This window comes from Pristis pectinata, chromosome 8, assembly GCF_009764475.1.
Source record: "Pristis pectinata isolate sPriPec2 chromosome 8, sPriPec2.1.pri, whole genome shotgun sequence".
NCBI classification, from domain to species: domain Eukaryota; kingdom Metazoa; phylum Chordata; class Chondrichthyes; order Rhinopristiformes; family Pristidae; genus Pristis; species Pristis pectinata.
This window is the reverse complement of record NC_067412.1, coordinates 10,057,031-10,083,325: the sequence shown is the minus strand read 5'-3', so window position 1 is coordinate 10,083,325 and position 26,295 is coordinate 10,057,031. Positions and strand designations below refer to the sequence as shown.

Genomic DNA, 26,295 nt, shown 5'->3' with positions numbered 1-26,295 from the left:
CTGACGGGGGGGGGGGGGGGGTGGAGGGGGTTTGGGGAACAAGAACGGCGGCGAGGGACCCTACACCGACCGCTTCGCCTCCGCTTCTCCGCCTGGGGATTGGGGGGTGGGGGGTTTCGCGGCCTGTTTACCTCAGAGCCCAACACTGGCAGTGCCCACCTCTGCTCTCGGCTGATTGGCTCTTCTGGAGTGATTGACGGTGGCGATCTGCCGGCGGAGATCGGCCCATTGGTTCTGGCGGCTGTCACTCAGCATTGCCCCCCACTTCCGATTCATGATGCCCCTAATGTACTGATGTTGGTCCGAGGCAAGTACCAGTTCTGTCAGGAGGCAGCAGATGCCCTCCAGGTATTTTTGGAAAGCATAGTTCAATCAGATATGTGAGTGATGCTGCATTCTACAATAGCAATATAGTTCCTCACGGAAGTAAATATTACATTGCCAGTTTCCTGCCGCAAAAAGTTTGCTTACCTATCCTAGAACCCCAAGGATGCCACCAAGTCACAATGATGGGTTTACACGAACAGATGTGTCATGTTCTCTTGAACTGTAAGAAAAATACCTGGTTGTACACCTGCGCAGTTCTGCTTCAATTAGGAGCAGCGCACAAAGCGCTGAAGGAACTCGGTGGGTCAGGCAGCAGCTATGGAGAGTTGACGATTCGGGTTGAGACCCTTCATCTGAACATCATGGAGTCTAAATGAAGGGTCTTGACCCGAAATGTTGATTCTCCATTTCTCTCTATAGATGGTGTCTGTCCCGCTGAGTTCCTCCAGTGCTTTGTGTGTTGCTCCAGATTCCAGCACCTGCTATCTCTTGTGTCTCTGTTTCAATGAGGATGGCTGGACAATATGAAGTAGCGTAATCGGAAAGGAATAAGAATTCATTAAAGAGAGGGAGATAAATCTTGTATTGGTATAGAACTTCTCATGTCCAATTCAGAACATTTTAAGTACATAACACTTTTTGTAGTCACTATTATAATGTAATGAACATTATATGTAACAACATTGCACGGCATATACTGCAAACATCATCTGTGGTGATAAATCATAAGGGAATGATAGAGCAGATGCTGATAGGTCATTTCATCAGGTTGGGTAATGTGAAGCAAGGGCTTGAGTTTCAGGAAAAGGGAGTCGGCCTTTAGGACTGAGGTGTGAAGAATCTTTGGAATTTCCTATGCAAGAGCGTTATGGAAATTCAGGCACTGAGTATGTTCAAGACTACTTTCTTGCAGTCGCTCTATATTTCCTCAATTCCCTTAATTTCCAAAATGCTTGTCAGAGGTGCTGTCTCTCAGATGAGAGGTTAAACTGAGTGGATATACATTTTGAAGAAGAGCAGAGGATTTATTCCCAGTGTCCGAGCCAATTTTATTTATTCAGCTAGTCTGGTCATTATTGTGTTGCTGGTTATGGATTTTTGTTGTGTGCAAATTGGCTGCATCATTTCCTACATTATGACAGTGAGTGCACTTCAAAATTACATTGTCTGTAAGGCAATTTGGAATGCAAAATATTGTGAAAGATACCATGTTAGTGCAAGTCTCTCTATATATATTTGTTTTTAATATATCATCATGAAACCTGCCAACAAGGGTGACGCTGTTGTGGTCTGGTGGATGGACCTTGATCCCGCAAAGGCCAAATGTCAGTTTCAGGTACTTCCTCTGACCTTCCTCTGGACCATGACCCCACTACCAAATATCAGACTGTTGTCTCCCAGAAAGTCATGCACGTCAGAAGATCTTCCCTCCAGAGTTTCCGACTTCATAGTGCCTCAGCCCTGCACAGACCATTTCTATCTTCTTCCCAAGATAAACCAGGACTGCCTGGGCAGGCCCATTGTTTCGGCCTGCTCTTGCTCTACTGAACTTATTTCTTACTACCTTGACTCCATCCTTTCTCGCCTTGTCCTGTCTTCCTGCTTGCATCTGTGACACTTTGAATGTCCTCCTCCACTTAGACAGTTTCAAGTTCCCTGGTACTACTGGTCTTACTGTGTGCATCCAATCTTTCTACAACTCCACCCCATTATCAGGAGGGTTGGAGGGCCCTCTGCATTTCCCTTGAACAGTTGCCCAACCAGTTGCTCTCCACTAACACATCATTTGCCTTGCTGAACTTGTCCTCACATTGAACAATTTCTTCTTTTCCACTCATTTTCTCCAGATCAAAGGTTGAGGGTATGGGAACTGGCATGGTGTCAAGCTATGCCTGTCTTTTTGTGGGATATATGGAACAGTGTTTGTTGCATTCCTACTCTGGCTTCCTCCCTCAATTCCTTTCTGATGCATCTATGACTGGTTTCTGCATTTGTATAGAGAACTCAAACTCATTATCTTTACTGCCAATTTGCACCCTGTTCTCATCTTTACATGATCCATCTTTGACTTTTCCCTTTCTGTATCTCTCCCTTTCCATTTTGGGAGGTAGGCTAATCTCACACATCCATTACAAACCTGCAAGGCTGACCACAGTGGCAGCAACAATTTCCACTTGTCCTTTACTACCACCCTCTTCCCAACCCCAATTGATTGCAGAGCACCCCTCGCCTTACCCCAGAAAATGATGGCTGCCATGATCCCTGGTTTCATTTGTACCTCTTGACGCTAACTCTCTCTCCTTCCTGATTCCCAGACTTGATCTCCGTTCCATGTGGCAGATTTTGCATCACAAAAAAGGTTCAATACCTGGGACGTTAAGGTGCTACTGAATTTTGTAGTGCAGGCCTGTGACTGAATAATTGGTGCATCACTGCTACAATCATCTGGCACACACATTTGGGTACATTGGAATTTCTAAGCTACTGGATCTAGTTCTCAGAAATGAAATGGACCTGTTTGGAAATGCAAGAGAAGTGGATTAATTTGGATGAGCAATTTTAGAAACACAGTAAACAAAAGATGAGGGCAACTGACTAATAAGGTTTTTGAACAGATAAAACCAAAAGGTACTAGCTTGGATAAATCTGTTTAAAAGTTGATCAGAAAAAAAAGTGGGTAAAATACTGCGAAGGCCATGGAAAGATTCAAATAAGAGACAAGTGCACTATAGATTGATATTATTGCACAGGAATTGAAGCACGGAAGTTTAAAAGAGCATAGAAATGATAATTAAAGAGACGTTAAAGAGGGTATTTGAACATCCATAAAGAAAATCAAAATTACACAGACTGAAGAGATAGGAGGAAAGAGTGATGGTATACACAAAAATTGTTAAGCTTTTATTGCTATATGTCGAGAATGAGTAAGTTAGATTTTATAACACAATATCTTTATTAGTCACATGTACATCGAAACACACAGTGAAGTGCATTTTTGGCGGAGAGTGTTCTGGGGGCAGTCCGCAAGTGTTGCCACACTTCCGGCGCCAACATAGCATGCTCACACTTCCTAACCCATACATGTTTGGAATGTGGGAGGAAACCAGAGCACCCAGAGGAAACCCACTCAGTCACGGGGAGAACATTCAAACTCATTACAGACAGTGCCAGAATTGAACCCAGGTCACTGGCGCTGTAATAGCGTTATGCTTGAATATAATTTTTTTGGAGGGGTGGCAGACACTTTGCCTTGGTCATCTGAAGTGAGCGAATAAGGGAGAGGAGGCATAGTCCTATAGCAACTGATAACTGTCGATGGGCAAGTAACTAGGAGTTAACCTCTCAAACCCATTCTGGACTTCATTGTTTCAACTGTGTAATTGCATTTACCCACCTTTGTTCCTTTTCCTTTCATTTGGTTAACAAAATTCCATCAATCTCGCATTTTAAATTAATAATTACTGGAAGAGGTGTCATTGGCAAATTTAGGTGATTGGATAGAAAAAAATACTTATCTAAGTTGTTTATTAATACAAGCAATAGTTGCATCCTAACAGTAGTCGCGGGAGGAAAGAGTTAGTTGCAGCCTGCCAATTTGAATACATGCCCACTTACCTTTGCTGTCTGTTTCCTGCTGTTCTGCTGGCCCTTTGCTGTAAATACTAATGCAATATTTAGCATGTGTGTCATTTCCATATTTTCAGTTTCACTTATAAGTTTTCTCTGGACTTGCTTTGCTCCTGAATGATCCTCTATTTCCAAAGAGTTGTCAAACTTTTTGTTGTTTTGATCCCATCTTTAATTTTCCCCTCATCTCCATGCTAGTTCATGGCTCTTTCTTGGTGTCTGTCTTGCCATTCAGATTCTGTATTTGTTTAATTAATTTTCTAAATTCTTTCAACTGATCTTCTGTTACTTGAGCGTTAATAGTTTTGCCCAGTTTACTGTCGATAGGCTGTGTTTCATTGCATGGAAGTTAACCTTCCATAAATTAAGAATTTTAGATTATTTTGTTTATCTTTCTTTTGAACATTGCATTGAACTTTTACTGCGATTGCTGTTAAATGAATATTCCCACAATTCCCTTCTAGTTAAATCTAGGTCAAATTGGAGGAAGGATAGCCTTTTCAAAATGCTGATTATCAGTTGGAAAGAGAATAGTGGCAGCTCTTGTATTAATCTTTAAAAGCTCTCATGGACGTGGAAGTTGGACTTTTGGACTGGAGGCATAGCAATGTAACAGCCTGTTCTAAATTAAGCTATAGACAGCCTAATGTTAAAGTGGATAAACTTATTAAGGCCTTCAGTTCGGTTTCAAAAAAAGTAATTAAGGAATAACATAGTGCATAGATAGAAGCAATGAAATGGATAGGTCCTACAGGCTCTTTAATAACTATGAATTGAGGGTATTGTGATAGGATGATTAGGAAATTAATTGCTTTCTGTTGAAACCATTTCTCTTAATATAACAATGTTCATAGTTATCATAGCTTTAGTGTAAAATAAAGATTGTTTGATTGTAACAAGGCAGAATACCAGTTTTTCTGTTTTCTTTTGAAACCTGAAGGCTTGAAAGTTGTGATGGTAAGGATGGGGATGTATTTAAGATTTGACCTATTAGATGTAATGTGTGAATAATTTTGTTTTCTTATAGGACAAATGACTCAGCTGTGTGACCTCATTAACAAGAGTGGAGAGCTGCTGGCTAAAAACCTCTCTCACTTGGATACAGTGCTAGGTGCGTTGGATGTACAGGAACATTCTCTGGGAGTCTTGGCAGTATTGTAAGTTCCAAATGATTGCCTTTGTATAAATTGGACATAATTGATTGATTTTATGTAATACAATTTGGATCTTTGTTCCTGTTCTCATAAAGTACCAAAGTGAATAGTTAAGTGTCTTGGGGGATTTCACTACATAAAGATTGCTATTTAGACGTAGTCATGCGGGTTGCTCATTCAAGTCAGTAATATCTTCATAGTGGCTTCTTAGCTAAGTGGTAGGGAATTAGCACAGGAGGACAGTGGCATAGCAGATGGTTCTGCTGTTGCACAGCTCCAGCAGTTCAGGACCCAGGTTCAATTCTGACCTCGGGTCCTGCCTGTGTTGAGTTTGCATGTTCTTCCAATGACCATGGGGGTTTCCCATAAGAGCTCAGATTTCCTCCATATCCCAAATACTTGCTGATGTGTTAATTGGTTACCATAAATTGCCTTTAGTGTAGGTGGGTGGCAGAATGATCTGTTGAAGTAGGTGGATTAGATGAAGTGTTCACATTCACATCATTCTTGATTTTGGTAGGAAAGGAATGTGCTTACATTTCACAATTCTTAGTAAGTTTGGATTGTTTTGATATACCACCAATGAAAATCAAATGATGCTGGTACATTACTATTTTTAATTTTTGTTCTCTAGGTATGTGAAATTTTCTATGCCCAGTATCCCTGATTTTGAGACATTATTCTCCCAAGTTCAGCTTTTCATTAGCACTTGTAATGGTGAACATATCAGATATGCAACAGATACCTGTAAGTATCCCTATATCCACATCAACAGTGAGCTTTTGCAAAGTAATCAGATGCAACTTTAGATCAACTCGTGCATTTTATTTTCTTTTTTCTAGTTGCAGGTCTTTGTCATCAGTTGACAAATGCTTTAGTAGAAAGAAAACAGGTAAAGATTTTTCTAATATTTCATGTTTTCAAGCTTGTTTCTGTCCTCAAATCAAATTACTTAGACATGCTAGAAACATTATCCTTATATACTTAGTCTGCTTCCTATTTGACTTTTATCTCTCTAAGTTTGGAGATTTGCAAACATTTTTTGCATCTTAGCAGCAAAGAGCATTGGTAGAGACATGGTGTAAGCTAACTAAGTTTAATAATGAAGCGTGGTGGCGATGAGGAGAATTAAGGATTGGCAGTGAAAGTTAAAGATAAATTTTGGCGAAATCAGGTTTGAGGCCAAACTATTTTAAATAAATACTGAAAAGATGTGCAGGGCTCTGAAGAAAGAGTCGAGACATGGAACTTATTAGACTAGATCCCTCTTTCAGAGTCTGCAGCAAAAGATAAACTGCTGGGAAAACTCTGCAGGCCGAGTGGTGTCTGTGGAGGCAAAAGGATAGTCTATTTTCAGAATCTGCAGTCAAGGTGGTTTGATTGGCTGATTTCTCTGCTCTATGATTCTATTATATAAAACTTAAGTTTATTTCCCAAGATTTGGTAGGTACCCATTTTAACTGTAGTGGGTGTTTTATCTCGGTACCAGAATCTTGTTGGATTTCAGTAATTTGAGCCATGGGGAAAGACTTCTGCCATGTCCTTAAATCATATTGTATTATCTCCATGCACAATAATGTGGCCTCCCAAAGGAATATCATGTAAATAAACTATTTGTATAGAATCTTTCCAAGAGAGATTTTCCATGAGAAAATTCCATAGTTGTATGAAATTATTGGATTTTTCCACTTGGGTGCCAAGATTACAGGTGAAATCCTGATATACATTTGTACTGTTTAAAAACACATAATTTTGATGTACAGAATGATTAAATATAGCTCATTTGGCTGAACCCCAATTACCCAGGCAATCAAATGTGATGGAAAGGGCTTATTGTTTTAGATTGTAAGCTAGGTTATCAAGTCTTCTCGTAACATTGATTTTGTTTTTTTTAAATGGTTTACATGTTGGATAAACTGGATCGTTCATAAAAAATGTCACACTATTGAGTAATATGAAATTTAAATTTGTACTGTATAGTATGTAGTAGCTAAAATAACATTTTGTAGGCTTAAAATATTTTGTTTCTTGCCAGTTCTTCACTATCTTACAGTCTGAATCCAGTTTGGCTCTGTGTGTCAGTGGGCTCTTTGTTCTTGGAGTATTTTTGACAAGACAATCACATCAACACAGATGTTCACGTATGCATTCTGTTGTGGTATCAGGAATGGGAACCATGGTGTGATTTAAGTTGCATAACTGATGGTATTAGGGTGAATGTGTCTACTTAAGGATAAATGGATTTTTTTTTTTTAAAAGCCATTGCGGGGCATTAGCATTCTGAAACAGGCCATAGACAAGATGCAGATGAATACAAACCAACTTACCTCAGTTCATGCTGATCTCTGCCAGGTAAGATGACCTCTTCTGTTCATTTTCTTGTGTACAAATCGTCTATGTTTTAGGTACAAAAATTCTTGTGCCTAGAAATTCAATCACATGGCATTTAATTTTAGTGTTACGCAATTGAAAGTTGATTTTTCTGTGAATGAAGATTCCTTAGACAGCACCTTCCAAACCCACTACCAGCTAGAAGGACAAGGGCAGCAGTAACATGGGAAGACCACCACCTGGAGGTTGCCCTCCAAACTCACACCATTGTGATTTGGAAGTATATCACCTTTCCTTCACTGTTGCTGGGTCAAGATCCTGAAACTCCCTCCTTAACAACATTATGGGTATACCCACACCTCAAGGACTGTAGTGGTTCAAGAAGGCAGCTCACCACCACCTTCTCAAGGGCAATTAAATACTTGCTCAGCCTCTAAAGACCACATCCCTTGAATGAATTTTTTTAAAAAAGGCATGATAATGACAACTTAGGAGTTATTTTGCATCACACAAAAATTAAACTGAGCACTTTCTGTTGTGAGTCACCCTTGTGACCCCAATGAGATTCCTACACTGGGTCTGCATGAGGTGATGTCACCAGTATTTGATTGACCTTAATCGACCATTTATTCATCAACACTTTCCTTCCAATTGCAATTAATGTAATGCAACCAAACCAAGTCAACATGGTTTTACGAAAGGTTTTATGTAGAGTTCTTCGAGGGTGTAACGAGTATAGAGATAGACGGGAATCTGTAGATATAGTGTACTTGGATTTACAGAAAGCATTTAGCAAGGTACTGCATAGAACATCATAAGGTAAAAGTTCACAGTGTTGGGGGATGTGTGATAACATAGATTGAAGTCTGGTTATCGCATAGAAAATGGAATTGAAATAAATGGGTCTTTTTCAGACTGGAAGGATGTAACTAGTGAAATGACCAGGGAACAATTCTTGACCCTCAATTATTTACAATCTATATTACTGATTTGGGGGAGGATGCAGAGTGTAAGGTATCCAAGTTTGCTGATGACACAAAAATGATTGGGAGGGCATGCTGCAATGATGATGTTTGCAGCAAGATGTAGATGGGTTGAATGAATGGGAGAAAATTCGGTAAGAGGCAGACTATTAGTTAAGCTGCGAGAGATTGCAAATGAGTGAGGTACAGAGGGATCTAGTTGTTCTTGTGCATGAATCATGACAAGTTAGCAGGCAAATGCAGTGAGTAGTTGGGAAAGCAAATGGCTTATTGACCTTCACTGGAGTTTAGAAATAGAGGAGTATTATTACAGTTCTACTAGGTGTTGGTGAGGCCGCATCTGCAGTACGGTGTACAGTTTTGATAGCCTTAGTTAAGAAAACATATACCAGCATTGGTAGCAGTCCCGAAGATATTCACTTGCCTAATTCCTGGGTTGAGAGGATTTTCCTTTATGAACCGCTGAAGAATTTGGATCTCTTCTTAAGAGTTTAGAAGAATGAGAGGGTGATCTTGTAACATCCTGAGGTGACATGACAAGGTAAATGTTGAGATGTTTTCACTAGTGGGATGGTCTCAATCCAGGGGACATAGTTAAAAGATCAACACATCATTTAAAACTGATGTTTGCAGGAAATGCTACTTGTGCAGAATGTAGTAAATCTCTGGAGTTCTCTACCCTGGGGTTGTGGAGGTGTTTTTTTTGTTTAGATGAAGGTAGATACATTTTTGAAAGATCAGCAAATTGAGGGCAATGTGAAACTAGCTTTGCAGAAGAGTAGAGGCCTGGACAGATCAGCCTTGATTATATTGAATGGCGATGCAGGCTTGAGGCACCAGGTAGCTTGCCCCTGCTCCTATTTTCATATGTCCTTCTGTTCATTAAATGTTTATATTGTTGAATATGTGCTTTTTAAAAATGATGAACTATCTGAAATGAATCCAATTCACTTTTTAAGAATTGCTCTTTCTGGAACTTGCTCTGTTGTAAGATCCTCAACACATTTGGAACTGAATTCATTGAGCAACCTTTAGAATCATAGAGTTGGCCAGCATAGAAGCAGCCCCGTCAGCCCACCAGTTCTATACAGACCATTGTGTCTATCTATACTAATCCCACTTGCCTGCATTAATTCCATTATCACTCTATGCCTTACTCATTCATGTACCTGCCTAGGTGCCTCTTAAATGTTGTTACTGATCCTGACTCCACCACCTCTTCTGGCAGCTCACTCCAAACACCAACTACTCTTTGTGTGAAAAATTTACCCTTCAGGTCCCCTTTAAATCTCCTCCCTCTCACCTTAAGCCTATGCCCTCTAATTTTAGCATCCCTTTATTTCAGTAAACATCAATTCCTGTAAGCTGTCATATATTTTGCTGTGGTTAAAGATTTAGTTTAGTTTCACAGGATTCTTCTTCCACATAAATACTAAACATAGGTGCACTTCATCAACATAACGACAGGATACTTGATCAGCAGCAGAATTTCATACAATCTTACTACTTTTTTCCATCTAAACAACCTTAATTTGTCATCAGTGGAAAAGTCTACATTTCAGACTAATGTTTCATGCTGTCAAGTTTAATTAATTTATATAGCCTTTCAGTTTGACAAACAAAATATGCTATGTAACTTGTACCTGTAATTTAAACATCAGACATGGCTTTTGCATTGATGTTGCTTACATAAATTAGATTTTCAATTCTAAAGTTGAAGAGTGATAGTGAAAGGAATTTTTTTTTTACTTAAGATGCCTTTCTCTTCCCATTTATAGCTTTGCCTCCTAGCGAAATGCTTTAACCCTGCTATTCCCTACCTGGAAGTGGATATGACTGATATTTGTAAAGAAAATGGAGCTTATGACGCCAAGCACTTTTTATGTTATTACTATTATGGTGGTATGATCTATACAGGCCTCAAGAACTTTGAGCGGGCACTATATTTCTACGAACAGGTAAAAATTGACTGTATAAACTTGTCTGATTACTTCAAAGAAGTTATCTAAAGAAACCAATGCTGAGTAATTGTTTACTGAATAGGATGTATCATATTACAGTTATTGTAAAACTGCTCTGCAACATTTCTATGTTATAATAGCCGTGACTTGCTTGTATCTCCAACTTACGCTTTTGGATGAACTATGCACTAAGGATGTAACTCTGGGCTGAGTGCCAATTCATTCTTGATAAATTAATGAAGATTTCACATTGTAGCAGCCAGGAAGGGGGGCCTTTTATCACTTTTATTGCCACACATCATTTTCTTAGACAGTTCCTTGAGACTGACTTGGTTCCACACCAGTTTGGTGGATTTTGAGGCAGCTAATGTGGAACCCATAGACTCTGCCACAATGGGGTAGTGTTTGTGTGATGAAGTTGGTGAGTGGGTGGGTAGTGCTCTTCCGCTGGTTGAGGAGAGCTTCTTTATGCTCCAAACAAATGGACTTGAGGTTCTCAATGCCACTCCAAATGTTGCTGCTCCATTTGGAGAGGGCATGGGCCAGGATTTCCAAGAGTTGGTGGGAATGTTATACATTTTTTTTAACAAAGGAGGTTTGAGAATATCCTTAAAATGCTATTTTTGTCCTCCTGGAGATTGCTTGAAGAGGCAAAGTACTTAGTAGAGGACTCGTTTTGAGAATCTGACACCAGAAATGTGGACAATGTATGGCTTGCCCAGTGGAGGTTGTTGAATGTGATATGTTGTTCAGTGTTGGGGATGTTGGCCTGAGTGAGTGTTTTGACATTGATTTGCTATTTTTTTCAGTGGTAGAATTGGTGGTATTTCTGCAGTACTTTGAGGTGCTTGCTCTATGTTGTCCATCTTGCTGAAACATGGAGGGTAGGGATCACTGTTGCTTGGTAGACCATGAGCTTGGTGTTGGGGTTGAAGTCGTGGAGCACTCTATTCCCCAGCTAACTAAATATTATGCTAGAGGTGATGATGGGTTTTATCAGTGGTCTGCCCTCACTGTTAGAAGGCTTCTGACAAATGGGCACTACTCCAGATTTTCCAATGTTTCACCATAGATCTTGGTTGACAGGAGATTGCTATATAGCGTGTGTGGATTCTGTGAAGGATGTTTGTCTTTCAGAGGTTTAATGTGCCTATTCTCTCATACGCTTTGGTGGAGATAGCAATGATTGCTGCTCAGCCTCTGAGTATGTGCATTCACAAGCATTGTCTGTTTACTGTAATTTAATGTCTGAGGTTGGGCTGATCTTAGTTCTGGAGTGGCACCGTGGTAGTCGAACAATTTTCCATCCGTCCTGTAGATAAGCTCTACCCCAGCTAGGAGCAGCTTGAGTGTGAGGTGAAGCACTATGGCAAGGAAGATTGAAAAGAGGGCTGCTGTGGTGGCTCATCCTTGACTTAAAGACTTGGGACATTTCACTGAAGACAGCAGGGGAAAGCTGTCTTTGGTTATATTAATGTGATTCATTGTTAATTCCAATGTATAGCTTGACCTCCATGTGTAAGTGCTGAAATTAGATTGTTGAAGTACTCTTTAACAAATGGAAGCTTTTTGTTGCCCTTAGGCTATAACAACTCCAGCCATGGCGGTCAGTCATATTATGTTGGAATCTTATAAAAAGTACATTCTTGTCTCCTTGATTCTGCATGGAAAGGTTCAGCAGCTGCCCAAGTACACCTCACAGATAGTGGGAAGATTCATTAAGGTGAGATTGCATATTTTGGAGGAAATAACATTTTACACCTAACTTTGACTAACAATTACTTTGAGAAAATATTTATTTTAGTAAATGAATGAAAAGGTATTTTGGGTAACAGTACCTTTTGAATTGTACAATTGACAATACATTGCATATCTTTTAGATATTACCTCCTAACTTTCATCCTGGGTGTTTGTAGGTAATAAAAACTAATATTCAATTTAATAGTTTATTTATAAATGAAAAATGAAGATTTGTTTAATGTATGCTGTTTATTTTTTAAGTTTAGTTTCAGTTTAGTTTTGAAATCCAGCAAAATATCCAATTCATGCTCTCAATCATAACCTTTTAAATATGAAGGTTTAGGGTTAGGAAGTTCAGAATCTTATTTAGGGATGACGATTTAGATGTAGAGCTACATTGTGCTTGGAAGCTAAATCACACGCTGCATTTCTTTGATGCAGTTAACTGTCTTTACTATTCCTCTGCCCTCTTAACCATTCTGTAAGACAGGCTTGACTTTTTGGTTAAGTCCACAGCTGCCTACTCTCTTTTCATTGGTATGCTTTGAAGAGCCCATTGAGGCACTCATCACTACCATCTGAATAGGGATTAACCAAGCTGTCCCATTTCTCTGCCTCATCAACCTTTCTACTCAGGTTAATTCCAACAACAGTACTTGGGTTTCTTTTGTGTTTTTCTGCTCCTAACACCTGTCTTTCAAGCCAGGTGCCAGGCATTACAGATGCAGCATTTAATCTACTTTTTATTAGTCAGCAAATTAGGAATTCATCCTTAATCACCTATGCCAAAGGCAAGAAATTGTAAAGTATGGGTGTTGAACTGTGCTTCCAAAATTGCTTTGAAGCCAATTTAACTGAAATTTTGCAGTAACATACAAAATGTACAGGCACATATGTTGCACATTAAATACATGTGGCCAAGGAAGTATTTTAAAAGCTTCCCCAAAACATGTCTCCAATCAATTACCTTTGTTAATTCACCCAAAACAGCCTGCTGCCTGGTTATTTACTGTAGAGTACTTAAAGAATTAGTTTACTGGATTAGGAAACCAGAGACATACAAATGATATGGAGATGAAGTTCAGATCTCACTACAGAAACAGAATTTAAATTCAATTCAGTAAATAATTGGAATACAAAGTTAGCCACAACATTGGTGACCATGAAACTCCTGGATTGTCGTAAGAATCCACCTAGTCTGCTGGTACCTATAATGAAGGTAATCTGCCACCATTTCCTGGTTTGCGTGTCACCCAGTGCTCTGCCATTGTAGTTGATTTAAATGCACTTGAATTAGTCTGGCTAGCCACTTGATTCCAGGCCATTTAGAGATGGGGGTTAAATGCTGGTTATGCCAAAAATGCCCACATCCTGTGAATAGATTTAATTTAAATATAAGACATTTATCCTAATTAATTTTAAAATAATGATTAAAAATAGAACATGCTGGAAACACTCATTAGGTCGGGCAGCATCTGTGGATGGAGAAACAGAGTTCAGATTCTGGGTTGAAGATCCTTTATTGCATTTGAAGTACAAAATCTTTGAATTGAAGCATTAACTCTGTTTCCCTTTCCACAGATGCTGCCTGACCTGCAGAGCATTTGTTTTTGTTTCAGATTTCCAGCATCCGAACAGATTTTTTTGATTTTTATTTAAAATAGTGCAAATTGTTTATGCTTCATTCTCTTTTATTTAAAAAAAAATGGCTGAGAGAAATATATACGTCAAAGTAACTAAGCGTGTCCATTACTTGGTTAATTTTGACTATTTATTTTAATATTTGTGCTCTTTCCCCTGCTGCCCTTTGGCTTGATTTAATTCAGATGTGGACTGGCATATGATGTAAACTGTTGAACACCTTGTGAGCAGCACGACTGACATGATGATAGTAGTGCTGAGGAAAAAGTGACTGGGAGATGGTGCCTACAATGGTAAAGTCTAAAAGTTACCATTTGAAAATTCTACGAATGTGTTGCTGCTTAAAGGTTACTTTCCTTTCTGGTTGCCCTATATAACATCTTAGTATCACCCCTATTCATTTCCATGTTTATATTAATAAACTGTAGGAAGCTATCACTGTCCATTCTATGTACACTAATACAAACTGGGCCTGTTCTGCGTGTAATATACAACACAGAATATACTAGACAAGCTAATCTGTGTAGTTTTACAGACTTCCTTTGTCATATTAAGGAATGCTTTTATTTTGGACATTGTAATTATAATTCAACTTTGGTTTGATTTGATGAAGGACATTAATTTATTCCAAATACAAAATTAATAGAAAAGGTATTCAAAAGGGAAAAAGCATTTTCAAAAAAAATAAAAGTACTTAATAAGCTGGCTAGTTAATACAGTGAAACTTCCATGCCAGTTTTGTCCCTTTTCTTTGTCCTGTCCTTAAGGTGCAAATTCCTCTTGGGGAACTGTCCAAAGGGGATAGAGAAGAGTTTATTTTTAAAGTCACTGAGTTGGAGTCACAGCATTGTGCGAGGGAAGGGAATTTGGCTACTTTTCTCCTTGCATTTAAACATTGAAACTGGTAGTTCAATCCCTAATTATTGCAGATTTAAAAATGTGGTTTGATTCAAATTGAGACTTATTTAAATTAGAAATGCAGGAAGCATGACAATTGGAAGCACCCTTCCCAGAAGCTGGTAATTGATTGTGGGATGTGCTGAGGGCAGAGATAGTAGTTTTGAGGAAAAATAATTGGGAGCTGTTATATACAACGGAGCAATTTGAAAGTTGCTCTTTGCAAATTTGTCAAACTCTTTTCAGTTTGATAATTTCTGTTGTTCTTCTGCCCTTTAACATCTTGACCATTCACTTTCTATTTTTATATTTGAACTGTGGAGAGAGGAGAAATTGAGGTTTAGGAATGCTGGGATGGTTTGCTAGCATTAGAATTGGGAGATGGGGTTGGTTTTTGTAGCCCCAAGAGGATCTGTTACGGTTCTTATAAAGCTTTGAATTCACCCACAGTGTGAATGAGACATGTCCTTTGTTAGTAATGAGGAGGGGCAATTTGTTTTTGAGGTTTGTGTTGTGAACTAGCTAATTGGTGTGGTTCTGCAGAAATAATTGAAATCTAATATAAATGAAAACACTTATTAAATCTAAGTGTGTCCCACAGCATGAGAAAGTGTACACACTTTCAATTGTATTGAAAGAATAATCATTCATAGGGAAATCTAATGTTTAGATTTCACTATTCTATGAATTGCTCAAAGTTTGTCAGAGATTATAATCAGTGCAATAAAACTTGATGGGAAATGCTGAGGTAGCAATTCTCAATTGCTAAAACTGACATGGGAAGTAAGATGTATGAATTGGAAACTGTTTCCCCGAGTTAGGGAACATAGGAACAGGAGGAGGCAGAGCTATGATCTTAATTCTACATTAACGTTAATAAGTTCCAGTCTTTGATTGTTCTGTCACAGGATACTTGCTCGACAAGAAACTGTACATTGATGCTCAATTTGGGCACCACCAGACCACTTGACCTCAGACATTATTGCTTTGGTCCAAATGTGAACAGAAGTTTGAACTGAATTCCAAATGTACAGCCTCTTTCATGTAGCTGTTGGTAAATTATGATTGGAAAATGCTGAACTAGAACGTGTATAGACACGTAATGTGTGAAAACCTAGGTTCAGCGAAAAGGTGTTCCTTTTCGTCCTCTGAATTGACAAGGTTATTATGACTTCATCAAATTGTCTTTTAGAACAATGATTTCTATATTCTATTGACCATTGCATTACATAAGTTACTGATGTCGCCATTGACAGTGCTCCTTTTTAATGTGTTTCGAGATTGTGCAACTCCGGAGCGTTTTTATCATTAGTCTTATTCTCCAGAATTTGATGCTCATAAGATTCATGCTGTGATTTAGGTGGTGGGTGATTATTGTTAGCTGTGCTGCTCACAAAAGCATCTTCAACTGGTGCCCTTGTAATGGACAAGTTCAAATGACAGCAGAGGAAATATAGAAATGTTAAAATATGTATGATTAATAAGGGAACCATCTTAGCTTGCATGTAAGATGAATAATTGAAGTCTATAATGCACCATGAATGTTTTTTGTTAAAATATTCATGTTTACAATATATAGTTTTATGTTTCTGCATCAATGAGGTAAACTGAATCTTGTGTTGTCTATCCTTCAACAGCCTCTTAGTAATGCCTATCATGAATTAGCACAAGTGTATGCAACAAATAACCCTGCAGAACTTCGAAATGTTGTGAACAAACACAATGAAACATTCACAAGAGATAATAACATGGGACTGGTCAAACAATGCTTATCTTCTCTTTATAAAAAGAACATTCAAAGATTAACAAAGGTAAGACATATATATGCATAAATTGCACTATACATCAAGACATAGAGAGAACTAAATGAATCAGTATAAAGGTCTCTTTCAGTGTGCTTAGAGGTGCAAGTTCTTGCAGTGACAATATAATTCTGCATTTCTTCTAAAATAGTCCCTCACCCACCCCAAAGTCTTAATCTTTCTTTCTTTTTCAATTTTTTTTATTAGTTTCCAAATTAATCCAGATTAATATATAACCTCGATGATTGTACATGTAATACAAAGAGATCAAGAGAACAATCATGGCATGGATAATCATAAAGAATAATAAAATATAAAAAAAATCTTTAGATCTCACGATCCCTTAGTAGATGAATATAATATAAAAGAAAGAATCTTCTGCTCCTGTTTTTGCATTCAGAGGATAAGGAATATTCCTTTTTCTCTCATGTTCACCATACATATTCCAGGATTGATTACTTTTCTTTATTGATAACCAAATGATTTCATCAGTTCGATCCTGTGACTATAAAGAGATTGCTCTTTCAGATCATGCTCCTGTACTTGTTTCTTTATATTTCCCTGGGCTCCCTCAGACAAATAGATTCTGGCGTTTTAACCTAATCTTGTTATCTGATAAAAATGTTTTCCAATTTATGGAGAAACAAATTACTCTTTTTTTTTAAAGAGAATTCGTTGGAAGAGATTTCTAGTCTTATCGTTTGGGATACTTTCAAAGCCTTTATTAGAGGTCAAATTATTTCTTATATGGCAAGCATTAGGAAAAAAGCTGACAGAGAAAGAGCTGATCTAGTTGATCAATTGAAACTATTAGATCAAAAATATGCTTTGGATCCAGATCCGGTTTTATATAAAAGGCGAGTTGAAATTAAAACTAAATATGATCTTCTTTTAACTTATCCAATTGAAAGTCAACTTTTAAAAGATAAAAGTCAATTTTATATACATGGAGATAAAACAGGTAAATTACTGGCTAACCAATTAAAAATTTCCAGAGCTAGATGGCAAATTAAAGAAATTTTGAAAGCCAATGGCGAGAGGACAACTGACCTTTTAGAAATAAGTGATACTTTTAGAGAATTCTATTCTAAACTTTACAGTTCTAATTCTCCCAAAGATAATACTGTAATGGATAATTTCTTTGACCAATTAAATGTTCCTACACTATCCACTGAAAATCGAGAACAGTTGGATCAATCTATTATATACGAGGAAATCGCTGAGGCTGTGCGATCGTTACATTCTGGAAAGACTCCAGGTCTGGATGGATTTCCCGGAGAATTTTATAAGGCCTTTTCCTCTTTGCTTATACCTCATTTATGTGCTGTCTTTTCGGATTCGTTTAAATTGGGTAGACTACCACAATCTTTTTATGAAGCTTCTATTTCATTTATTCTTAAGAAAAATAAACCCAACAGAATGTGCTTCGTACAGACCAATTTCGCTACTTAATGTGGATGTTAAAATTTTATCTAAAGTTCTAGTTCGTAGATTGGAAAATATCTTACCTTCAATTATATCCGATGATCAGACTGCTTTTATTAAAAATCGATATTCTCATTTTAATATTCGTCATTTATTGAATATTATTTATTCTCCCTCTAAGGAAATATCGGAATGTGTGATATCTTTAGATGCTGAGAAGGCCTTTGATCGGATTGAATGGAATTACTTATTTAAAACCTTAGAGAAACTTAATTTTGGGCCTGATTTTATCCAATGGATTAAATTACATTATTTATCCCCTTCTGCTCGAGTTCTTACTAATTTTCAAAACTCTAAACCTTTCAAGCTTCAACGTGGAACCAGACAAGGATGTCCTTTGAGCCCTTCGCTCTTTGATTTGGCCTTAGAACCTTTAGCTAGTTCTTTCCAAAAATCTAGAGATATCTTTGGTATCTCCAGAAGAGGTATTAACCACAAAGTTTCCTTATACGCTGATGATTTATTACTTTTTTATATCTAATGTTGAAGCCTGATTACCTCCTATGCTTTCCTTACTTTCTCGCTTTAGTCATTTTTCAGGCTACAAATTGAACTTATACAAGAGTGAACTTTTTCCTTTGAATAACTTGGTACCATTTGATATTAACGTTCCCTTTAAAATTGTAAGAAATCATTTTACCTATCTGGGAGTGTCAATTACTAAAATTTATAAGCATTTATTTAAAGAGAATTTTTTCACCTTGCTACACTATGTGAAAAGGGTTTTATCAAGTTGGTCTCCCCTTTCTATATCATTGATTGGCTGAATTAATGTTATTAAAATGAGTATTTTACCTAAATTTATATATTTATTTCAGGCTTTACCTGTTTTTATTCCTAAATACTTCTTTGATTCTCTTGAGTCAATTATATCTTCTTACATATGGAATAATAAACATCCTAGATTAAATAAAGTTCACCTTCAGAAGGTTAAAAAGAATGGAGGTTTAGCTTTACCTAATTTTAGATTTTATTACTGGGCAGTCAATATACAAAATCTTACGTTTTGGTTACATGACATTAATCAAGAGGCTTGTCCAGTATGCGTCTCTTTGGAAATTAACACTGTTAAAGAATTTTCTATTATCTCTTTGCTTGGTTCTTCACTTCCAATATCATTAAATAAACTAACAGATAATTTAGTAGTTAAACATGCCTTGAGGATTTGGGTACAATTTAGAAAATATTTTGGTTTATTGAGTTTTTCTTTGTCTAGTCCCATTTTCTCTAATCGCTTTTTTAAACCTTCTATGACTGATGTAGTTTTTAAAGAGTGGGACAAATTAGGTATTACTTGTTTTCAAGATCTGTTTGTTGGGGGAAACCTTTCTTTGTTTGAACAATTGTCTACCAAGTATAGTTTACCAAAAACTCATTTTTTAGATATTTACAAATTAGAGATTTTCTTCGATCTCAATTACATCCTTTTCCTTTGTGTCCTGATAAGAATTTATTAGACATAATTTTTAATTTGGAACCCTTTCAGGATGGCTCAATATCTAATATTTATGACATTATTAGGAATGAGTAAGGTGCCACTAGATAAAATTAAAAATGCTTGGGAACAAGATTTGCAGATGTCAATTTCTGAGGAAACTTGGAATGAAATTTTCAAGTTGGTTACTATTTCATCATTATGTGCTCGTCATTCTCTCCAATTCAAAGTGGTCCATAGAGCTCACTTGTCTAAAGATAAACTATCCCATTTTTATTCTGATATATCTCCTTACTGTGATAAATGCAATAACGGAGTGGCTTCCTTAATTCACCTGTTTTGGACGTGTCAGAGTCTTAAAAAATATTGGACAGAGGTCTTTCATACTTTTTCTGTACTTTTTAAAATAAATTTTAAACTTAATCCTTTGACTGCACTATTTGGGATTGTTGCAGAAAAAGATATAGCTTTGAAGGCTTCTGATTTACATATTCTGGCTTTTATTTCTCTTATAGCCAGGAGAGCAGTATTGCTTAAATGGAAGGAAGCTACTCCGCCTACGCATGTTCAATGGTTACGGGATGTTATGTCACATTTGAATCTAGAGAGGATTCGCTGTTCAGTTTTTGAATCTAACCTAGACTTTCAAACCCTGTGGGGACCCTTTTTGAATTATTTTCAAAATCTCTGACTTGGGGACTAAAATGCAGATATTGGCTGACACTGTTTTTTAAGGTTTTTCCTTGCCATTTCTTCTATCTAACAGCTTCGGGTTTTGGTAGTGGGGGTAGATTTTTTTTTGGGTAATAAAATATTTCAATTTTTTTTTCTTCCTTTATTAACTAACTACTATATGTGATTATTGAATTAGAGTATTGTAATCCTAAGTATGCTTTAACACAATGTATTCAGTAGTATTTTTACTTTCTTGATGCACGTACTCTTTTTTCATGGATTTAATAAAAATATTGTAAAGAAGGAAAAAAAAGGAAAGAAAACGATTTATTGTGTATATAAAAGAAAAAAAATCCCCAAATCAATAAAAAAAATTGTAAATAATATATCAAACCAAACTAAAAAGAAAATTTTAAAAAAAGACAAAAAAAAAGAAAAAAAATGGAGTGAAATTTCTCAATAGAAACAGCAATATTATGTTGTCAACTCCGTTCCTCTAAATTGAAAAGTTATTGAAAAGGGATCTATATCATATGAAAGTATTGAATAAATGGACTCCAAATATCTTCAAATTTAAGCGAAGGATCGACAGTACCACTCCTAATTTTTTCCAAGTTTGAACATGATCTAGTTTGAGAGAACCATTGAAAAGTAGTAGGGGGTATTGGATCCTTCCAGTTAAGCAAAATGGATCATTCGGCCAGTCTTAATCTTGAAATATTTTACCTTGATAATGGTTGGCTTTATAATTTGTTCTCAATTACTTCAGTCACTAGACTGAGAAATGCAACTTTTTTAACCGGTGTAAGAGATCTCTAAAAGTTGTGCTTACCTGGTTATGCCTTAAAGGCTAAGAGAAGCTTCATTTCAATGAGAAAGGCGTTGTGGAAAATACTGCAAAATTATCAATGAGCGAACAGTCAGGAAAAAGCTGGGGGGCTTGTAATCTATGGAATGTTTGCAATGTTTCCTTTCACTTATGAAGTGTGTATCCTTGCAACTTCATCTACATTGTAGCACTAAAATCGGTAGGTGTTCTCTCCTGATTCTTAATTGGAACAAGGGCATAATATATATGCTATTTGCATTGAAGTTCAAGTAGTAAACTCCATTATTAGGGCTGTTACCTGCGAGGAAACGTGCAGACGAGGAGTGACTTTAAGGAAGAGAGATGAGTAACTTTAAGGGAGAAGATAGAAACATTAAAAATGTGTTTGCATGGCTGGCAAACGAGAGAAGGTGATATTAGTAACAACCTTTCTGTAATTTGTAAATACTGTCAAACCTAGTAAAGTAAGAGTTCTACATTAAAGCAGAAGGGGTTTCATCTATACTGGACTGCTAATTGTCAGTTGCAGCTGTTGTCAATGCTGATACACTTGTTTCTTTCTCTCTTTATGGAAAAACTCAAATGTTTGAGATCTCCTCCTGATGTTCAAATGCCTATCCAATAAGTGGTCTTTTCAATGCAACAAGGTTCTGCATTTCATCATTAGGAGCAGCACAGTGGTGCAGCAGTTAGTGCTGCTGACTCATATAGTTTTTGGGACCCAGGTTCAATCCTGACCTTGATGCTGTCTGCGAGGAGCTTGCATGTTTCTCCTGTGACCATGTGACTATTCAACATGATGACACATGAAATGCAAATATGCAGGGCATATCCATGTGAAGCTGTGCTTACTCACATATTTAATGGATACATCCACTCTAATAAATGGACAGAAGAAGAGAAAACTACTGCCGAAAGATGCAGAGGACAGGGAAATTAAGACTATTTTTAGCATCTATTGTCTAATCCAATACAAGGAATTTAACTGAAACCAAGACCTTCCTGATTTGTGTTTCTCACTGATTAACCACATGCTGTATATGTTGGTGGACAGATTCATCGAAAGCTCAAAAGCATTTTACAAGAATTAATTTGGTTGTCAGACTTCTAGATCTGGTATCTGAATAGCTCCTGAAAATATTGGTTAATTCCTAAAAGGGTTTTGTTTTTTTACAGGATGTAGTAATCTTGATCAAGTATCTGGTGTTATTATGTCTTAATTTTTTTTAACAGGAAGGCAGTTCTTGTGCTGTAGATTATATTGATTTTGGTAGAGAGTGTACACCTATAGCATTAACTGTACAGACAATGGGCCTACCGTGCATTACTAACATTTTCTGTTATTACGTTAAGAAGTATCTTGTTTTTAATTGCAGACGTTCTTGACGTTGTCCTTGCAAGACATGGCTAGTAGAGTACAATTATCAGGTGCTCAGGAAGCGGAGAAGTATGTACTTCACATGGTAAGGCTTTTTGTGTAGAAAATGGTTTAAAAGATTATAGGTTAACAGACTTGAGGAATCAACTGTATAATTTGTTGAAAAAGGGGAGGTAGAGTCGTAAAGGCCAACAACATTTTGCATTTTGTAAACTAGAGTAAATTCAAAAACGGAAAATAAATCCATGTGAAATGTTGGCTAGACACGTGCAGTTTTGACTATTCCATTGGACTTTGTCATAGGAAATGTGCCATGTACATTCAACTTGGTTCTTCTAAAGCTGGAAATTACAGTGGGGAGGGATTTGAACTGTTGGGACTATATGATTCTAAGAAGATTAATGGAATAATTTTCTGAAATTTGAAAGGGTTTGGAAATGTTGTCCCGATTTTAAGTTCCCACTCCTGTCTCCTGCAAAGTAACACAGTACCACAGATTAATTCTGTTAAAACGCATTTATTAGCAGTATACTGCGGGAGAATTCTCCTCAAACTCTCATGTAGAGTCTTTATCGGAGGTCTCCACAGTCCAAAGGAACAAGACAGAAATTTATACTGATATTGTCACGCACACTTAATGAATTCGGCTCCACGAGTTTCAGTCAGGCCTCAGAGATCCAGAGACAGACATCACACCTATTGTCCAACATAATTGAGTTATAATCAAGAGATTCAAAGACAGGTCTCACCCTCATTGTTTAGGACAAGCTTCCCACTCATTGTTTATTGTACCCAGCACCCTTATTGTCTAGCATAACTGGTCCGCAACCAAGGTTGCAGACACAGTAATTAACACTTATCCATGAGTCAGCAGCTTGCGTGCTCTTGCTTGCGAGGTATTTTTTCATCAGCTATATGTATAGTTACAGTCAGTCACAGTTTTTTAACCCTTTACTTCCTTATAAAGAGAGATGATTATATCTAGATAAGTAAGTCGGTATGAGGAAGTTATTTTAAAATTGTTACCAAGAAAATTGAAATTTCCTTGCTCATTGACATTAGGATGCATTGAGAAAATTGGTTGTTGAAGTAGATTATTTCATCTTTTAATGGAATACTAAATTGGTCCTTAGAGGGTAGGGAAATGCATGATTATTGGAAGAAGGCAGTACAAGGGAAATAGATGAGAATTCCTGCATTAGAGACCCAGCCATGAAATGATGGCCCCAATGAATACCTCTAGTGGTTCCTAATAGATTCCATGAATGTTAAAATAGCAGTTAACAGGCTCTCCAGATAATGTTTGTTTACCTCAAAACTCAGAAGGTGTTGTCTGACATTAATGATGAGGCTGGATTGTCTCCTGTTTCATCTGATCTTTGGTATATCAAGGTGGGAGGTGACAGAAAACTGAATCTGCAGCAATCCTGCCAGCTCATGGCCATTGCTAGGATTTTCTGCTGACATTGAAGTCTGAACACATCTACTCAAATAGGGGGGGACATAATCAGAGTGGGCAGTGGTGATAACTATTCCAGCTCTAGCAATCTGCAACATTAGCAATACAAACAACTACAGCTAATCAACCATTGAAGTAGTGCATAGGAAACACCCGTGGTTTCCTTCCTTTCAGCAATAATTTAAATTATTTTGATACAGTTGATCCTACTCTTGAACTATCCTACAGACAGCTGTTGCCTGGCCACTACTGGAGGGGTTTGAGGCCTTCAGCATCCATTTTCTCCCAATCTCCTCTTCCTGATGTTGTGGAATCCCCAGTTCAGTTTTCTGGGGTTGTCAGTGGGTTCATTGGGAAATGCAACACCTGCTTTATCAAAAAGTGGTGTATCTACTAAACTGGATAACCCTTGCTGGTAATGCAATTAGTATCATACTAAATGGGTATATATACACTAACATCAGATATCCTGTTCATTTATGGGTTGTAAGTACATGCTAATAGAAGAAGCAAAATCCTTTGGATTATTTTTCAGGATCGACTTGAGGATAATTTATGACATGGGCAGTAATTAGTTGGGATATGGAGATGCAGGGTCATGGCAAATTTTGTTCACCGGGGAATAATACTGAGGATTTAGCTTTTCACAAAATAGAATGCTACCGATTTATATAACGTGATTTGTCTCCACTTCAGAGATAATTATTTGGTCTTCTAATCTACCTAATCTAATCTAGTAAAATGATATTACATTTGCTGATGAGACTAATTGGTCTTTGATTTCATGAAATTAACTTTCTTTCAGATAGATGATGGGGAAATTTACGCTAGTATTAATCAGAAGGATGGTATGGTTAGTTTCCATGACAACCCAGAGAAATACAATAACCCAGCTATGCTTCTCAACATTGACCACGAGGTAACAAATAATTTATTGTAGTTAATCCATTTGATGTTAAAATTTTGTTTCAATCATTTATGGGATATGGATAATTCTGGCAAGGCTAGTATTTATTTCTTTGCTGAAAGGATGGTGAGCTCTCTTCTTGAGTCCTTCTGGTGAAATACTCCCTCAGTGGTATTGGTAGAATTTACATACAATGATGATAAATGAAAGGTGATGTATATCCAAGTTGGGACATGTGACTTGGAGGGGAATTTGCCTTTTCATGTGACTGCTGCCTTTGCTTTTCTGGCCGTGTGGCGAAGTTTCAGTTTAATGGGCCTGATCGTCCATGGGAGCTTCCATCATCTCTTGATTGACCCCACACTTCCCCAAAGCTGCATGGGTGCGCACCATTCAATGCACTGTTTGTAAAAACAAAAGACTGGCCGTCTGCTACGCTCAGTTAACAAGATGCAACAACATGCTGCTAAGTGGTACATAGAGACAAAAGAGTTTTAATACTGTCTGGATAGATTTATTTATCAGAAAACATAATCCTGAGAATAACAATTGCAATGTAGTTGTCATATTGATATTTAACTGATTATGTTGTCATTTTTTAATTTCCAGATGCAAAAATGTATAGAATTAGATGAAAAGCTGAAAGCAATGGATCAGGAAATTACTGTTAATCCACAGTTTGTACAGAAGGTAAGAAAGGGTAGAGAGATTGGGCAACTTGGTAGCAATGTTGCTCCTATTGCCTATCCCCAAATATTCTTGGAATGTGGAGGTGGGTCACTTTCTCGAACCATTGTAGTTCATGTGGCCACAGTACATCCATGTTGACATTTGGTAGAAAAATACAGGATTTTGATCTTACAACTATGGAATAGTGAAGATCATGTATTCAAGTCAGTCTAATTCAGAATTATCCATGCTGGATATTGTTTTCATGAGCCCTTAATTCTTGCGTTCTCCCCGTGTCTGCGTGGGTTTCCTCCGGATACTCCGGTTTCCTCTCAGATTCCAAAGACGTATGAGTTAGGAAGTTGTGGGCCATGCTACGTTGGCGCCGGAAGCGTGGTGACACTTGCGGGCTGCCCCCAGAACACACAACGCAAAAGATGTATTTCACTGTGTGTTTTGATGTCCATGTGACTAATAAAATATATCTTATCTATCTTTCAATGGAAGAAAACCTATGTAGCATTTAACGACATCCACTCAGTATAACTTTTTTTTTGCTAAAATGAGAATGCCCAATGTGATAAAGTACCTTGAAGTGCCATACTGTAGCAGCACCATGGACCAAAGTAGAAAACCCTGTGACGTGTTTTTAAACTTTTTCTTGCAGAGCATGGGAACACAGGAGGATGATGTAGGAAGCAAGGCATCAAGTTATTCGTAAAAGAAATTGTGAAGACAGTGGGCAAGAGCAACAGCAACAAAAAGATACAAATGAAGAAGGTGGATCAGCAGGATGGAAACCGAGGGAATGGATTTAGTTGCATGAACATCAGGAGAGCTGTTTTGATGAGAGATTCCCTCTGTTAATGCTTTCAGAACTGTTTTTCTTGGCAAAAGAATCTATGGGTAGGAATAAATCTATCGCTGTTTTATATATCATTGTTTCATGGTTAACGCCAGAGCTGTGTTAAATAAAATTGATCTCTGTTTCTCCA

General features: G+C 37.4%; 2 protein-coding genes across 2 annotated transcripts in view; one reads left to right on the top strand and one right to left on the bottom strand.

The window, feature by feature from the left end:
• Positions 1 to 170, bottom strand: part of LOC127573663 (5'(3')-deoxyribonucleotidase, mitochondrial-like) — a 14,754-nt gene extending 14,584 nt beyond the window's left edge. Inside the window, exon 1 of the mRNA XM_052022076.1 lies at positions 132 to 170. The gene's annotated coding sequence lies outside the window, so the exon portion shown is untranslated. The remainder of the gene's footprint in view (positions 1 to 131) is intronic.
• Positions 1 to 26,295, top strand: part of cops3 (COP9 signalosome subunit 3) — a 26,567-nt gene extending 272 nt beyond the window's left edge. The window contains exons 2-12 of the mRNA XM_052022074.1: positions 4,982 to 5,111; positions 5,743 to 5,855; positions 5,951 to 6,000; positions 7,368 to 7,460; positions 10,201 to 10,380; positions 11,966 to 12,106; positions 16,299 to 16,472; positions 22,264 to 22,350; positions 24,530 to 24,643; positions 25,241 to 25,321; positions 25,968 to 26,295. Coding sequence (XP_051878034.1) covers positions 4,982 to 5,111; positions 5,743 to 5,855; positions 5,951 to 6,000; positions 7,368 to 7,460; positions 10,201 to 10,380; positions 11,966 to 12,106; positions 16,299 to 16,472; positions 22,264 to 22,350; positions 24,530 to 24,643; positions 25,241 to 25,321; positions 25,968 to 26,021 — 1,217 coding nt within the window. The 3' untranslated portion in view covers positions 26,022 to 26,295. The remainder of the gene's footprint in view (positions 1 to 4,981; positions 5,112 to 5,742; positions 5,856 to 5,950; positions 6,001 to 7,367; positions 7,461 to 10,200; positions 10,381 to 11,965; positions 12,107 to 16,298; positions 16,473 to 22,263; positions 22,351 to 24,529; positions 24,644 to 25,240; positions 25,322 to 25,967) is intronic.